General features: G+C 33.7%; 6 protein-coding genes across 6 annotated transcripts; 3 read left to right on the top strand and 3 right to left on the bottom strand.

The window, feature by feature from the left end:
• Positions 1–371: 371 nt before the first annotated feature.
• NDAI0A08910 (SRP1/TIP1 family protein) lies at positions 372–1,850 on the bottom strand (the record flags this gene model as incomplete). The annotated part of the gene is made up of 1 exon (XM_003668238.1): positions 372–1,850. The coding sequence occupies one exon, from the start codon at positions 1,848–1,850 to the stop codon at positions 372–374; it is 1,479 nt and encodes a 492-aa protein (XP_003668286.1).
• A 1,854-nt stretch (positions 1,851–3,704) lies between these two features.
• NDAI0A08900 (glycosyltransferase family 15 protein) lies at positions 3,705–4,886 on the top strand (the record flags this gene model as incomplete). The annotated part of the gene is made up of 1 exon (XM_003668237.1): positions 3,705–4,886. The coding sequence occupies one exon, from the start codon at positions 3,705–3,707 to the stop codon at positions 4,884–4,886; it is 1,182 nt and encodes a 393-aa protein (XP_003668285.1).
• Positions 4,887–5,594: 708 nt separating this feature from the next.
• Positions 5,595–7,175, bottom strand: ALD4 (aldehyde dehydrogenase (NADP(+)) ALD4; the record flags this gene model as incomplete). Its single annotated transcript, XM_003668236.1, has 1 exon — positions 5,595–7,175. One exon carries the CDS (start codon positions 7,173–7,175, stop codon positions 5,595–5,597), a length of 1,581 nt encoding a protein of 526 aa, XP_003668284.1.
• Positions 7,176–7,937: 762 nt separating this feature from the next.
• NUD1 (Nud1p) lies at positions 7,938–10,688 on the bottom strand (the record flags this gene model as incomplete). Its single annotated transcript, XM_003668235.1, has 1 exon — positions 7,938–10,688. One exon carries the CDS (start codon positions 10,686–10,688, stop codon positions 7,938–7,940), a length of 2,751 nt encoding a protein of 916 aa, XP_003668283.1.
• A 766-nt stretch (positions 10,689–11,454) lies between these two features.
• On the top strand, positions 11,455–13,590 carry NDD1 (Ndd1p; the record flags this gene model as incomplete). Its single annotated transcript, XM_003668234.1, has 1 exon — positions 11,455–13,590. One exon carries the CDS (start codon positions 11,455–11,457, stop codon positions 13,588–13,590), a length of 2,136 nt encoding a protein of 711 aa, XP_003668282.1.
• A 923-nt stretch (positions 13,591–14,513) lies between these two features.
• On the top strand, positions 14,514–17,084 carry GPB1 (Gpb1p; the record flags this gene model as incomplete). The annotated part of the gene is made up of 1 exon (XM_003668233.1): positions 14,514–17,084. One exon carries the CDS (start codon positions 14,514–14,516, stop codon positions 17,082–17,084), a length of 2,571 nt encoding a protein of 856 aa, XP_003668281.1.
• Positions 17,085–17,336: the final 252 nt, after the last annotated feature.

Raw genomic sequence — 17,336 nt, 5'->3', positions numbered from 1 at the left:
ACAAATATCTGCTATCGCATGCAGTCGATATTTTCTTCATTACTTGTATAATGCAGAACCAGAGGGCCAGTTGGAATACCCTTTCTTATTATTTAGGAAATGGTAGGATCCAAGTTTTCAATAATTTAAAATTCAGTCAAAAGAAAAGGATACTGTCTAGTACGAGTAAAATAGATCAACCTACTACATAACTGTCTATGGTGGTCTAGAAATCCTTAGTGATCACTATGAAAATTTCTTGATATATCCTCTCCATTAATTAGAACACATATATCAATATAAAACGAGTTTCAGTAGAAGAACCAAAAATTAAATTTATCTTATATAGATTTTATAAAATACACATGAAAAAATACAACGCATTAAATTGTTTATAACAACAACATACCAGCACCGATGATACCAGCACCTAAACCGGCAAACTTCTTGGCAGCAGCATTTTCAGTTTGTTGGCTGATGACTGGAGAAGATACAGAAGCCTTGGTGGTAACCTGGGAGACCTTGACAGTAGAAGCGGTAATAACAGCAGCGCTTGATGGGTTCTTGGTAGAAGTCTTCTTAGCAGCGGATGATTCGGATTCACAGACTTCTTCAGTACATGTAACAGTCTTTTGCTTGGTAGTGTAGGCAGTTTCGGTAGCCTTAGCAGCAGAAGCTGATGATTTAGATTTGCATACTTCATCACAGACGGTAACAGTTTGTTTAGTAGTAGTTAGTGTGGTTTCAGTAGCCTTAGCAGCAGAAGCTGATGATTTAGATTTGCATACTTCATCACAGACAGTAACAGTTTGTTTAGTAGTGGTTAGTGCGGTTTCGGTAGCAGTAGTATTCTTGTAAACACCTTCAGTTGTAGAACAGTTTGTGACAGTAGCGGTGTTTGTGAATATGTTGGTATCAGTAACAATGGCTGTAGAAACCTTATGAGTTGTAGAAGTTGAGTTAGCAAATATGCTTGATGCAACAACAGAAGAAGGAGCAACAGAAGACTTGATGACAGAGGAAATGTTGGCAGAAGGAATAGCGGAAGGAGCAACTGAAGATTCAATAACAGATGATGCAGCAACTGAAGATTCGACAGCAGATGAAGCAACAGCAGAGGATTCGACAGCAGAGGAGGCAACGGCTGAGGATTCGATAGCAGAGGAGGCAGCAACTGAGGATTCGATAGCAGAGGAGGCAGCAACTGAGGATTCGATAGCAGAGGAGGCAGCAACTGAAGATTCAATAACAGATGATGCAGCAACTGAAGATTCGACAGCAGAGGAGGCAGCAACTGAGGATTCGACAGCAGATGAGGCAACAGCAGAGGAAGCAACTGAAGAGACAGCAACTGAGGATTCGACAGCAGATGAGGCAGCAGCAGAGGAAGCAACTGAAGATACAGCGGCAGATGACTTGACAGCTGAAGAAGTGGCCTTGGAAGAGGCGACAGTAGATGAAGTTGTTGGGGCAGCGGATGAGGAAGCAGCTGGGGTTGAAATAACAATATCTCTAGCAGCTAGGGAGGCAGAAATAGCTGGTGCTAATCTGCTGGAGTACCATGGGACACCTGTAATCATAGAGGTAATTTCTTCAGGATCGATACCAGTCAATAAAGTTGTAAATTTATTGTCTGGATCAGTTTTAAGTAAAATTTTCAAGACAGCACTTTCAATGACAGCTGGGTAAGCCATTTCTGGGTTTGCCATTTGCATGGAAAGATAAGCAGCCATGTTACTGTGGATATCGTTAACATAGACGGCTAATTCAATCATGTTGACAGTTTCATCGTCGGCAGCCAAAGTTTGGGTGGCAGAAGCTAAAGAGGTTAAAGCGGCTAATAAACCGGCAGTTTTCAATAATTGAACCATTTTCTTCAAAGATTTGTGTATGATATCTTTCGAAAATCCTACAGAGACAAAAAAAAGTGAGTGTTTGTAATATATTAAGTTCAATCAAAGGCCTTAATATATATTAAAAAATATTATATACCATTCGACACGAAAACCCAAAATACACTATTTTTCATTACGTCAAAAAATACTTTAAACATAGATATAAGTTCACACACAAAAACCCGTAGAAATTAATGTCAACTGTGTGTGTGAATTCACTGGATGCCAGATTCATTGTTTTTATATTCCTAATTTGTCTTGGACACTCTTTTAGTCGTATAATTTTCTCGAGGTGTTGCTACGGATATTAACTGGCATAAATAGTTTCTATGACGGTAACTTTCTCTCCGGAAATCTACAGGCAACTGTCTGTACAGGAAAGAACCTTTGGAGGGATAATATTCTCCTATTTTGGCATAAAGCTATTTTTGTTCATGTTTTTTAGGGACAACAGTATGCCTACAAAAGTACTTACCTTTTGTTTACTTACCACATTCGGAATAAAACTCCTCCACACCTACGTAGGTGCACTTATGTACGGGACAAGTTGCATAAATTTCAACACATCGCAAAGAAAACGCTGTTGAGACATTTAAAGGATTTGGGCTTCGAGGACTTTGTAAGACATTTATGTACGGTATATTTTGTTAGGATTGGGCCCTTCCCGATTTTTTTTTGTTTCTTTCGGGAGATTCTATGTTAAAGAGAGGTCACTCCAAGATTTTCCCACGTCGGCTCATTTAGAAGAAGATACACACGTACACCACAGTACAGTTTTTACGCTTATTCATACAAAGGGATAAGATGGAGTTTTCTCGAACAACGTCCGTACCGAGGTCGTTCTTCTTTCTGAAAAAAAATTTTTTTTTTTTTTTGTAAAAATAAACAACACCCATGAGCGTAGCATGGAAGAAGGATGGTATTTGTTAAGGTATTTAATATGCGGAGGTTGAAGGGAAGAGCCCATGCATACAATTTTATGTTTACTTTTCAATCTACGACGAATGCTACCGAAGGCTGTTTAATATTTAGGTGTATTTCACTCCCTAAAAGGACTCTCTAAGCTACTTTACGTAGGGTGCTCGTCGCGGAAGAGTATTTATTTTCAATCCTCAAGTGTTAACAAGAAGAATAACTTTCCTTCTTTCCATAAAAATCACTTTCTTGGGTAATTTCCTCCTGATGAAAGATAAATAGTACGTACATATGAAGTATTCTATGTCACGAATAACCTCTTAAAAGCTTTGTTAACTTTGTAATAAAATATAATATCTTAATTATATCAACAACCATCAGTTCAGGCAGTAAATATGCATTAAATAGATAGACAAAGGAGGGCTTACTTATGGCCATTGATAGTACTAATATGATACGATAGCGGGCCATAGCACCAGTATGCGCTTGGTTACTCATCATATATACATCATTACAAGTTGAATGTAATTAAACACTAATTACAATAGATTTTGCCTACGTATGACTTCTTCCTGTCTCAAGGCATGGCGCTATAACTGTTACATTCTAGCAGGAAATAATACCAGTTCGAAACAGATCTACGAACTTTAAAGCATATTTCTACCTTAGCATGTACACTACGTGTCCTTTTTTAATCCTGAAGAATTCGTACGTGGCAAGGCAAGTAGGAAAGATCGATGAATGCAATCTGCGTCGATCCATTCAACTCATTTGAACAAAACTCGAGGATGCTAAATGTCCAGTTTTATATCAGAGACGTTGCATACAACGAAGTTACCTCACAAGTTATCAAAATAAAAAAGGATAAAAAAAGGTAAAAAACAAAACACATTTGAATCTTCTTTTCTTTGAAGGATGGGTAAAGTCACATTTCGATCCTTGAATGGAAAAGCTGCAAAGAGAATTGCAGCAGTGGCCCTGGTCACTACTTTATTTGTGATTATTTTAAATATATCATCAACTTTTAACAAACAATCCTCGTCTCAAAGTTACGAACTTAAAGAAAATAGCTTGATTTATACTAAATTGAAGCAAGAACCCTATCATGGAGAAAAGCCTAAGGCAACGTTCGTCACATTAGCTAGAAATAAAGATCTTTCGTCATTATTAGATTCTATTAAATCTATGGAAGATCGATTTAATCACAAATTTCAATATGATTGGGTATTTTTAAATGATGATGAATTCACCGAAGAATTTATTAATGCCACTAGTATAATAGTTAGTGGGACAGCCAAATATGGTAGAATTCCTAAAGAACATTGGTCCTTCCCTGAATGGATTGATCAAGATAAAGCAGCCGCGGTTCGGAAAAAAATGAAAGAAGATAAAATTATTTACGGTGATTCGATTTCTTATAGACATATGTGTAGGTTTGAGAGCGGATTTTTTTATAGGCATCCTTTGCTGAAAGAATATGATTGGTATTGGAGAGTCGAACCACAAGTTAAGTTCTTTTGTGACATTGATTACGATGTTTTCAAATTTATGCAAGATAATAACAAAAAATATGGGTTTTCAATATCGATGAAAGAGTATATGCAAACAATACCGACTCTATGGGATACTACTAAAAAATTCTTAGCCAAGAATCCGGAATTCATTCATCCAAATAATATGTTAGATTTCATTAGTGACGATAATGGTGAATCATTTAATAGATGTCATTTTTGGTCTAATTTCGAGATAGCATCTCTTGATCTTTGGAGAAGTGAAGCGTATTCCAAATATTTCAAAGCTTTAGATGAAGCAGGTGGATTCTTTTATGAAAGGTGGGGTGATGCGCCAATCCATAGTATGGCAGCAGCACTGTTCCTGGATAGAGATGAAATACATCATTTCGGTGAAATGGGTTATTATCATCCTCCATATACGGCCTGCCCAATTGAGTTAGATACCAGGGTGAAGAATAAATGTTACTGTAAACCAGAAAAGGACTTTACTTGGCAGGATTATTCTTGTACTTTGAAATTTTACAACGTAAACAGATTAAAGAAACCACAAGGTTGGGCACAATTTTCTGAAGATGAAGAATGAGAATAACTATTATGGTTTATATGATATTGTATAATAAAGTGTGATATTTATTTTTATTTCTACATTATTTATCAATTATGTGTACTCTACATTACCGTAATTATTGATAATGATATGAATTGAATGAAAGAAAAATGTGTAAAAGGCGCGTAAGGGCTGGTTAACTATTAGGACCACAGGTGTCAGTTTATTCTTGTTCTTCTGGAGTTATCAGTAAGTTGTTTTAGCTATTGTTCCTATTATTAATTGTTATTGTATTAGCAATCTAGTATGATACTTAATATTAATATATACTTGATTAATTGCCAATGGATTGCCGTATGTTTACTATATATTGATTTATTATTGTCGTCTCTAGCTACTTGGAGTACACTAATATTCTTTGAAGTTAATATAATCTCCTTCCTGTAAATATGTGCATCCTGTCATTCAAGGGGTTTAGAGTATCATTTGATCGACTCTCACAATTTTTATATTGTATAAATTTATGAGTATAGCAAAAGTATAGCCTTCCAGTTGGAGTATAAAACTTAAGGTTCTGGATTCTTTCTAATTGTTTATAGAAATTCACTTTCGATAATCTTCTTCAAACTCAAAAATAAACAAGAAAACCCTGAAAAATAAACAAAGATAAATTTGTTAAACACTTTATGAATATTTTATAGAGAATATATAATAATAAAATTTTGTCATAAATGTATCAATCTTTTAATCTTCTAATTTAACACGAACAGCTTTTACTTGCAAGTAATTATCTAACGCTTCATATGACATTTCACGACCTAAACCAGATGCATTAAATCCTCCGAATGGTACAGCACTATGGAAATCATTGTATGTATTAATCCAAACGGTACCAGCTTTCAATCTATCTGCAACTTTGACAGCATTATTAATGTTTGTCGTATGAATACCAGCAGCTAACCCATATTCTGAATCATTTGCCATTTTAACTACGTCATCCAAAGTTTTGAATTTAGAAATTGTGACTACAGGACCAAAAATTTCTTCTTTCACAATCTGCATATTTTCTTTAACATCACCAAATATGGTTGGTCTAACGAAATAACCTTTAGTACCTAATCTTTCACCACCACTAATTAATGTAGCACCTTCATTTTTACCAATTTCGACATATTTCAAAATTTTACTTAATTGCATCTGTGATGTTTGAGCACCTTGGAAAGTGGATTCATCAAATGGATCACCGACTTTAACAGCTTCGGATGCAATTTTGATTTCTTTAATCAAATCATCGTAGACAGATTCTTCTACATAAACTCTTGAACCTGCACAACAAACTTCACCTGAGTTATAATAAATACCTAGGATAATATTTTGAACAGCAGTTTTCATGTTGGCGTCAGCAAAGACGATATTTGGTGATTTCCCACCTAATTCTAAAGTTACTTTTTTCAAAGATGCAGCAGCATTTTGATAAATGTGTTTCCCAGTGGTGGTTGAACCTGTAAATGCGACTTTTTTAATCAATGGATGAGTAGTGATAGCTTCACCAACAATTTTACCAAACCCGGAAACAATATTAACCACACCAGGTGGAATACCAGCTTCTGGTATATATTTTGCAGTATATAACGCAGATAATGGAGTTGATTCAGCAGTCTTTAATACGACAGTATTACCAGTGATTAAAGCTGGAGCAATTTTCCAAGCCCACATTAATAATGGGAAATTCCATGGGATAATTTGACCACAAACACCCAAGGGTTCTCTTTTGGTATAATTGAAATAATTAGACCCGCTATTGACTTGTCTACCATCTAATTTACACGCCAACCCAGCAGAAGCTTTAAAATAATCGACTACTAATTGAACGTCGCCCTTAGCGGAGCTAATTGCCTTACCATTATCTAAAGTTTCAATGGAGGCAATTACATCTAAATCCTTTTCGATCAATTCCGCTAAACGATATAAAGCTTTACCTCTTTCTAAGGGGTCAATTGTAGACCAAGAGCCGTTATCAAATGCTTCTTGAGCTGCCTTAGCAGCTATATCTACGTCTTCTTCTCTTCCTTCATAAACATGACAAATTTCTTCTTCTGTGGAGGGATTAATGACTTCAAAAGTTTTCCCTTCTTTCGAGGGAATATTTTTGTTATTGATGAAAAGACCAGTTGGTTGATCAAATTCTAAACCATTAGGTAATTTGATTGGGATTGTGAGAGGTAAATGGGAAAAACATCTTAATTGGAGTGGGGATCTCAATTGAGAGGGAATTCTTTTCAATAGTAAAGAAGCAGATGCAGAAGAGGCCCTTGTTGAGAACATTGTGAATGAGAAAAAAACAAAACAGGAATACAAGATTTTTCTCTAGATTCTTTTCTCTAGATACTCGATATGTTCGTTAATTATTAAGTCTTGGGAACAAGCAGAATGAAAAACAGAGGATCTTTTGTTTCTGGATGACTCCAATTGCCACCCTTATATATACGTACATATATAGAAGGCTCCCCCATTAAACTGATGATATACTAGCATTGCAATGTAATACTCCAACGGTAGAATAGCCGATATAAGACCGTTGTCCAAATCGTGGAATACGTATAGTTTACGTATATGGTAGGAGGGGGGAAGAAAGTGGACGGTTCACCCCAGACACCTAAGGTTTGTCCCTTTGGAGGTACAAATCTTAACAGTTTACATTTAACTCTCTTACTCAAATACAAGCATTTAGCCTCCCCCCACTCAAGGACATTTTTTTGGCGGAGTAGGTCATGAGGATAATGCGGGGTTCCCAATCTATAATGGGTTGGGGTGGTGATGGACGCATCGGTCTTCTCCGGGTCCTTGACAAACGTCCGTAGAGGAAGGTTCACAGCCGCATCTCCCGAGCGTGATGACCGTATAACAGTGTCATAACTATATACGTAACGTTCTATATCACCTTACATAAAAAACAAAGAAACATGATATGGGTTGAAATTGTCTGATCTTTCTAGACAGAATGATAGATAATTATTATGCATATTTTTTAAGTACATGTAAGTGCAACGTATTTCTATAGATGATTTTCTCGTTTCCATTATATGCCTAAACGATCAACTCTCTAATATCGGGACAGGTCATTCGTATTGCAATTATAAATTCATCCTTCATGGACTTTAGTATAACCTCTGGGTTAACATTTGTACCATCTTTTTCAATGATATCCCTTACTTGAGGGAAAAACGAATTGTTGACAATACTTAATTCTTGAAGATTAAATGCTGGAACATTATGAATAAAATTCTGGAAATCATCTAATTCATTATCATTTAAATTTAATTCTTTCAATAATGGACATATAAATTGGAAATTGTTAGGTAATCGGGTAAAATTTATTATCTTATTCAATCTTAATCGTTCTAATCTTTTAGGGAGGATATGGAAATCAAACATTCTTGCCATATTACCATTATTAATCATTAAACTTTCTAATGTCTCAGGAAGGGAATCTAATTTATTTAGTCCGGGGAAAAATCCATCAATTCGTAGCGACTTTAAATGTGGAAAGGGTAATATCGTTGGAATATTACCAATTTGTAATAATGTACTTGAGGTTTCTAATAACGATAATATTTCTAAATTGGATTTGAATTTAAAGTTGGAATTGGTGAAATGTTTATATTGTGATTGCTCTTCTTTCATAGTTACTTTTGATTCCGGTTCCTCCTCATAAAGATATTCAATTGGATTGTTATCTACACATAGTTTTCTCAATTTAGGTAAAGAGGATATATTGATAATCGATACGATTTGGTTATCAGATAAATCTAATTCTTCAATTTGAGACCAACAATTAAATGAATTCATTGAATGATTAATTAAATCTTTAAAATTAATTGTACCTGATATATTATTATTCGCTAAATTTAATCTTTTGACTTGACAAGTGTTAATACCTTCTAATGATCTAATTCGATTATTTGATAAGTTAACATCCTTCAAATGGATGCATGATACTAAAATGGATAAATCAGATGAAATATTATTCTTGGATAAATTTAAAGTTTCCAAATTTGGTAAATGTTCCAGTGAACAATTTGAATTGGATAAATTATTATTTGAGCATGATAAATGTAAAACATTCGATGGTATACCTTGTAATGATTCCAATTGATTATTGTCTAGATTACATGATAAAAGTTGCGGCATTAATTTTTCTAAACCAACAACATTAGTTATCGATTTATCATTGATTATAAGTTGCGAAATTTTAAACCATTCTTGTTTATGAGGCATTATGTTTATTAATTCGGAAATGAATGTAATTGTACTTTGTTGGAATGAAATATCTACTTCTGATATACCTGTGGTATTGGCAATATGATGCTGGGTATCGTTTATCATTCCTTCAATGTTATTATTATTATTATTATTATTATGAGTGATGGTGGAACCCTTTGAATTATTACAATTTTGATTAATTCCTTGAATGTTATTATTATAGTTACTGTTAGTATTATTAATATCAATATTATTATTATTAGTAGTAGTAGTAGTATTATCATCATTATTATTAAGATTTGAAAGGTATTTTTCATTAAATAATGGGGGTTGAATTTCTGTATCATCAGGATATTCTGTTTCATCAGGATATTCTGTTCTATTAGAAGTCGATTCTATAGTAATTTGATCTCTCGTATTGGATAACTTGTGTAAATCTGAAGTGTCATATGAATTTAAAGCGTTAGATGTTGAGTTATCGACTGCATGACTACTAGATATATCCTCATTTAGATTCTTCTCCTTGTCTGTCCAGACTCCGGTTTGTTTTTCAAATATAAGTCCACAGTTTTCAGGTTTAATTAATGGTATAGGTGATTTATTTGGATTTCCATCCATAATGTTAAAATCTGGATATCCTGAATTTAAGAACGAATTTTGAACATTTGCGGAGTTTGAAGAATTCGTTATTGAGGAAGTTGAATATGATAAAGATGATATCGAAGATGAAGATGATTTAAGAGGTGATTTCCTCGAATGTATTTGTAATTTCTCATTATCATCACCATTAACAGTATTAGTATTATTAGCCGTAGTATGACGAGTTTTAGATACATTAATATCTTGTTCTGTACTATTTGCGATTATTGGATTTTTAAAACGTTTATTCTTTAATACATTATCAAATATTTTGTAAGCTTCCGGTCTCGGGTCACTATTATCTAAATCAGAAGTTGAATGGAGGTTATCAATAGATATTTTTTGAGTTGTATTTGCTTGTTTGGCGTCTTGATATCTTTTAAAAGTATTTGGAACACCAGATATATCATTTAATGAGGCATTGACGATCAAATCAGATTCCGGGTCTTTCTTCCTACTGATTCTAGTATTATTGCTATTAGACGTACTATTTTTACTGTTGTTGTTGTTATTGTTGTTACTGTCTTCGTTATGAGTCACAAAATACTGCTTATATTGAGCTATATCATCATTCTTAGTAGTCCCCGATAATGCACGTCTACCTCTCTGGACAGTCCCATATTCGATTGTACCATTCGACACTGGCCTGATTATATTCGCAGAACCATCGGGAATGCAAGTTTGCATCTCATCTTGTGATACAAATTTTGACTCTGCAAATTTATCATTTTGCATATATGATTTAAACCTTTTCTTTTCCTCTTCAGAAGTGGGGACTCTAGTTGCAGTCTTTACTGTGGTTCTATTTGAATCGCCCATATTTTCAAGATTAGACGATGAGGATTCTTTGGGACTTATATGGAGATTTCGTAATTTTTCAGATACAGCTCTCATAGGGGAGTTATGATCTTGTTGTAGAGTCGTTGCCATGGCCATGAGCAAAAGAAATGGGGAAAAAAAAGGTATTCTTCTGGTAGTTTGTCTAAAATAGATAAACAAACAAATATTGATTAAAAACAGACAGACACTAGATCTTTCAATCTGCTGGTCTTGGTATCCAACCTTAAAAATGTACAACTGATTACTCAATGGTCTCAAGACAGCTTATGCTTCTGTCTGTAAACATAACTAACTATTCCTTTAATTATCACCTATATGTATGTCGAGATTGCAATATTTATTTATTTTATTTTATTTTGTTTTGTTTTGTTTTGTTTTGTTTATTTTTCGAAATCATGGGTTACCCGCTGAACACGAAATGCTTTTTTCTATAAAGGAGGGTAACAGAGATATTGGGGAAAACAAAACAAAAAAACAAAACAAAAGAAAAACCATCTAATACGAAAATCCTCGATATATCTAAAAAAACAATAGAATTAGATTCCCCCTCCCCCCTCCAGGTCCTCATTGATACAGTAAAGTTGTTCTATTGGCAAACAAGTATCACTATTCATTACTATTCAATATACCTGCAACAATTTAATCATACATTGCTTGCTTTTTTTTTTCCATTTACAATACTATATTATACTAGACTAGACTATACGAGGCTTATTTTTGCCGGCTACATTTTCTATCCACTCATACTTATACAGAAGTATTCGCTATCCATCGCGACCTTTTTAAGTGTCCTTATCACCAAACAACTACCACATATATTATCTTTAGTGTGAGCTAAGATACCAAGAAAGACCAAAATACCATGCAAAATAAAGTACCTCGCTCTCAGAGGAATACTATCGGAGATTCTTCCGCAACACTGGCTTTGGATCAAAATAATAATACGTCGAGTTCGACCCAACAGCAACAACAAAATAACGTCAAAGAAGGAACCCCATCTTTTGTTATAAATGAGGTAGATAATCAGAGTGATACTAGTTTTTTCAAATCATTCACTGAGAACTTAAAATACGTATTCAATAGTCCCTTACCAACTACTACTCAATTTCCAACTCCATATTCAAATCAAATGAACCCACAAAATAATATTTTTAACAATAAACTTAACAATAATGCTAATGGGAGTAATAATATTGATGACAAATCGCCAATGAATCAACAAAGGGATAATGACTCCTCACTTATAGAAAATAGTATGTTGCCTAATCTTCCGTTAGTTGGTACTCTAATTCAGCAACAAGAACAACAGGAGCAGCAAAAGCAACAGTCACGGCAACAGGTTAATAATTCACAAATCCAAGAAGGAAAACAGAATACAATCCAGGAAAATCAACAACCGCTACTACCACCTCCACAGCAGCAGCAACAACAACAACAACAACAATATAAGGCAGCGTCTGGAGAAACTCTTAATGACATGAATGTTCAACCTTCAACTGCTTTAAATTTCGGAACAGCTTTCCCAAATGAGTTTTTATTGGCATCTCCTGAACAACTAAGAGAGTTTTTATTGGATTCTCCAGCTGGTTTTAATTTCTTTCATAAAACTCCTGCAAAGACTCCTTTACGTTTCGTCACTGATAATGCTGGTATACATTCTAACACAAATAGTAATAATAAGAACAATAACAATAACAATAATCTATTCAATATCCCTGTAGTTTCAAGTTCTGTTGAACGTACTAATACTAATAATAATAATAATAATACAAATAATAATAATGTTCTCTATTCGATGCTAAATTCTAGAACACCTCTTAGGAAAATTGATTTAAATTTAATGTTCAATAGTAATCAACTATCTAATTCCATGTCACCATCTAAACGAATATCAATGTCTTTGACGCCATATGGTAGAAGAATTCTAAACAATTTTGGTACACCTTATCCAAAAACTTTAAATATTAATAATAGTGATAATAACACTTCAAATAGTGCATTAATAGATTTCCAAAATGCAAGAAAAGATAGTAACAATCATATAGTTCAAAATAAACTATTCCAAAGTCCAGAATTAACATTACAAGACTCACAAACGAGATTATTAATGACTACTCCAAAACCAGATAAAAAATCGAAACTATCCACAAATGATATCAAACATATGATTAATAACAACAAGACTAATAATAATAGTAACGATATTCATTGTAACAAAGAAAATTTACTTCCGAAGGCTATATCAGTTTATGATAATATTAACAACAATAACAGCAGGAATAATGATTATGATGGCGATGATAATAATAATAATCACACAGATATATATGGTTCTTCGCCGACAACAGTTCAATTAAATTCATCTGTGACCAAATCAATTTCAAAACCAACATATTTACCTCTTAATAAGGATATAAATGAGCTTCCCACTTTATCAAGAGCAATACTAAATAATAATCATATCAATAACTCAATTCATAATAACAATATTCCTATTCTTACAACTACTAGTGTCATTGATCCAAACTTAGATACCCGATTACTAGAAGAAGATGATGAGGCAGTCCCCTTATCACCAACGCCAAAGAATAATTTAACTAATAAGCCAATAAGAATTCCCGATTTGCCCAAAATGGGATCTTTTAAAAATGAGAGAACATTATCAATAGCATCCAATAAATCAACATCATCATCCATCAATCCTATAAACCAGATTGATAAACCTGTACTAACGTCATCTTCCATTCAAAAGACAATGAAATCAACGAATACAGGGAAAGTTAAAAGAATAGTTAAGAAGCAACCAAAATTTCAAATAATCGTATCTAGCGCACATCGATTCAATTCCACAGGGGGTACTAATAATCTTAAACAACAGAAAAAGAAATCTAGCTTGAAAAGATCCCATTCTGAAATAAATGGTTCCATACATACAAAGAATGATAACGTGAAAAGGAAAAATTATGGCAATGATAACTCTAGTAACAAGAATTTCTAAAACGAATACCCAAATTACTCAGTAAAGGAGAAAACAAATACATCAAGAGGTTTGTACGCGAGGTGATTTACATTTTTCCCATTTTAAATATTTTTTTATTATCTCATATATTATTTCTATATAGACACTTATGACATTATCCTTTTCATTATATATATATGGATGTTCACATACCGTTCCTTTGTATTTTCCTACACCATATATGACAGGTGACAGAACTTGCAGTTTTAAAAATGACTTCGAAGTTCAGAGGAATAATAATTGTTAATCGAAGCGTCTGAGAGCTATCCATTTGAAAAGCGGGGAAAGTGTAACTTGTAAATAACACATGGTGTCATTACCACTTCACAGAGTAATAAATGTCTATTTACGTATGGTTTATTGTTATTGATCGTTTCCCTCTTCAAGAGATGGTGTATAACTTTAAGGCCAGCGGTTCGGGACGGACCCGTTTCCGGGCGCAGAATAACGACGCACAGACAGAGGCAACTCAACGCAACGCAATGACATTCCTGAAACGTTCCATGCCTAGAAACTTCCTTCTCTCTCACTTTAGGCAAGGGACGAAAATAGAAGGCCCCGTTGGAAAGATACATACATACACCTATGGCTTAAAACATTGGTGAGTACGTACATGGAGTATGGAAAAAGGTAATATCCTACAGTGAGGTAAGAACAAAGAAGTTATCATAACTGCAAGTACTGTTCTCCCCCTCCCCCCATTTTATTACTACTGTCTAATCGAATAACAATTTTTAACAACTAGTTCTATTATTGCTTTTATTTATGCTAAAAAATACTTAAGTGAGGGAACAAAATGGAAAAAATGATTAACATAGAAGCAAGCCCATCGAAACCTGATGCAGCAACAGATAAGGAATTTCAAAATGCAAACAATATTATAAATTTTCCACCATTAACCAATGATACAAGTGCTGCAATTAGATTATACCAATGCAACACAATTTCCTGTATTAACTTATTTAACAAATTATACTCCAGTATTGATGCCTCTACAATCGAAAAAATCATCAGAACATATACGCTCTGAAAATGAATTTTTATTGAAGAAATATTATGCAATGAAAAAACCTTTAAATTTATCTCAATTAAGAACAGCTTCCATCACTAGTTCAACAAATTCAGAATTACAAAGAGAAAATAATAAAATCACATTCTTCGTAGACCATTTTAAAGTCTATAGCCCTTTAGAAGTGGATCAATTTAAAATAAGATATAACCAAATAGGCTTCAGAAATAATTCTACCGCTCAAATTGATGATACTCATAGAAGAGATCTTCTCCATGATGCCCAGCAACCTCAACATAATGAGGAGGAGAATGAACACCATGTAAGTTTGAATAATAACACCCTTCAAGAACACTCTAGATTATATTCTGTTCCTCTTCATCTAAATGAAATCAATGAAAAGGATTCATATTTGAAGTATTATTCCAAATTACTCACCGTAGAACTAAAAGATATGAGCATTTTGCAAAGACATAACCTATGGGAACCAGTAATCTCAAGTAATTTCACTGATTTATTGGTTAAAAACAATGATTTGATCTCAAACAGAGAAGGTCTTGCACCCAAACCTGAATGTCCACTTTTCATTAGTGGTCTAGATTATATTCCTAAAGCTTATGATAATTATTCTGGTAGCTCACTAATATTAGCTTTATTTTCAGAATACAAATTACCGTCCCTAATGTATCAATGTTCTATAGAATTTAATGGTCAACTATATATATTTGGTGGATTAAGTGCATGTTATCGAAATGATGATGAAATTCCAAATATGTCAGATTTTTATGTGGATCCTATCGCTAACTTACCACCACCATTATCTCATGAAGTAATTAATAATCCAATAATGATTAACAATCCGCATCTTTATGTCATCTCAATAAATTCACAACATTTATCAAGGCCAGAAATTTGGGGTCACATACCACCACCTTTATTATGTATGACAGCTTCGAAATTAACAGAAAGACATATCGTATTCTATGGTGGGTTTGAAATTAAAACTGAAGTATCCTGTGATACTAATGGTAAATATTATTTGAAAAAAAGTTCACTTCTAAATAATACATTTTACATTTTGGATACTGTTACATTTAAATTTTCAAAAGTGGAAGTCATTGCACAACCAAATCAATTCGTTACCTATCCCACTTTTTCTCCAAGATTTGGTCATATGCAAGTATCAATAGAAAATTTCAAAAATAAACCTTATAACAATCATAATACACATTCACACAATAATAGTATTGATCGTCCCAATATTGAAGAAAGTAATGTTAACAATAACAATGATAATAGTAACTTGACTGATCATACAGACTCAAATTCATCTATAGGCTCTATTTCTAAAAATGGCACCACTTCATCTTCGTCTTATTCTACAGGTGTATCAACTATATTAATCTTTGGCGGTTATAGACAAACTGGTGAAGATAAATATGAAGCTATGAATGATATGTGGGAACTAGACATTCCTATCGTTGTAAGAGGGAAAAAATCATATTATAAATTCGCTGATACAGTAACAGCTATTAAGATACCAATCGATCATGAGAATGGTAATTGGCCTTCTCCAAGAGCCTTTTTCGCATATTCTATTCCTGATACGTGTTTATTATGTAGCTCATCGTTAGAGACTCGATTATTGGAAAGATTAAAAAAGGATTTTTGTATTGATAGCGAACCGGTTGAACACTCAAACACAAGAGTATTATTTGGTAATGTTAATAATCGTTCTAATGATTCTGAAAATAAAAATAATAAAAATAATAGACAATTAATAAAAGAAAGCAGTCTCAAAAGAGGTTCGTGTTTACTAGATCCCAGAATGAACAATACAGCATCTCCGTTATTAGTGTTTGGACATCAACAACATCCTCAAAAGAAAAACGGCTATGGTGATAAAAGCGTTCTAGTATTACATGGAGGATCCAATAACAATAAAGTTTTCGGTGATATGTGGTGGTTTAATATTGAAACAAAGATTTGGAGTAAAATAGATACGCATGCCAAGACAGAGAAAGATGAGTTGATACCAATTGAAATGAAGTTGGTGGGGCATACCATGGTAGATACCAATTTTATGTCTATTAACATCGGTGGTTTGACGCAAGAAGATGTTAATGAACTTTATAAAACCAACAATGAAGACACATATTCTGGCTCTCAAGAAACGCCTCATATTAAAGGACTTGGTCACTCCATTATGAATGTCTTTGATTTGAATACTCAGTGTCTACAAAACTGTGTCATTGCTACGGAAAATAACGAGTTGGTGTTAAAAAAGGATGATCCTGACTCTAAAATAGACTCTATTCTTTGTTTGGGTAGTAGCTCTTTGCAATGCAACGGTACAGTAGTAATGATCGGAGGAGTTGTAGCAAGACGTTCAAATCTTCAAAAGCTTTATTTACGAGGAGTCGTCCTAGAATTCATATTACCATCAATGAGTCTGGCAGGTTAAGGATTATTCTCACTGCAAAGAAAAGTTCTAGTATACAATAAGCTCTCTCATAACTAACGTAGATACCCTTTTGGGAAACTCCGCGATTCAGGGCACTTTTGCAGTTCAAGGCGTTACCGTTTCCGTTAAACGTTAAAATACGTAGCGAAATTTCTTGACAACACGCAGGCGATACGGGTAATCCCTCGTCCATTCATGAAAAAATTTTAACAGAAAATTTTTTAACTGGCACCATGTTCGTACGACTGAACA

Source organism: Naumovozyma dairenensis, chromosome 1, assembly GCF_000227115.2.
Source record: "Naumovozyma dairenensis CBS 421 chromosome 1, complete genome".
Taxonomy (NCBI): Eukaryota; Fungi; Ascomycota; class Saccharomycetes; order Saccharomycetales; family Saccharomycetaceae; genus Naumovozyma; species Naumovozyma dairenensis.
This window is presented reverse-complemented; position numbering and strand designations above follow the sequence as displayed.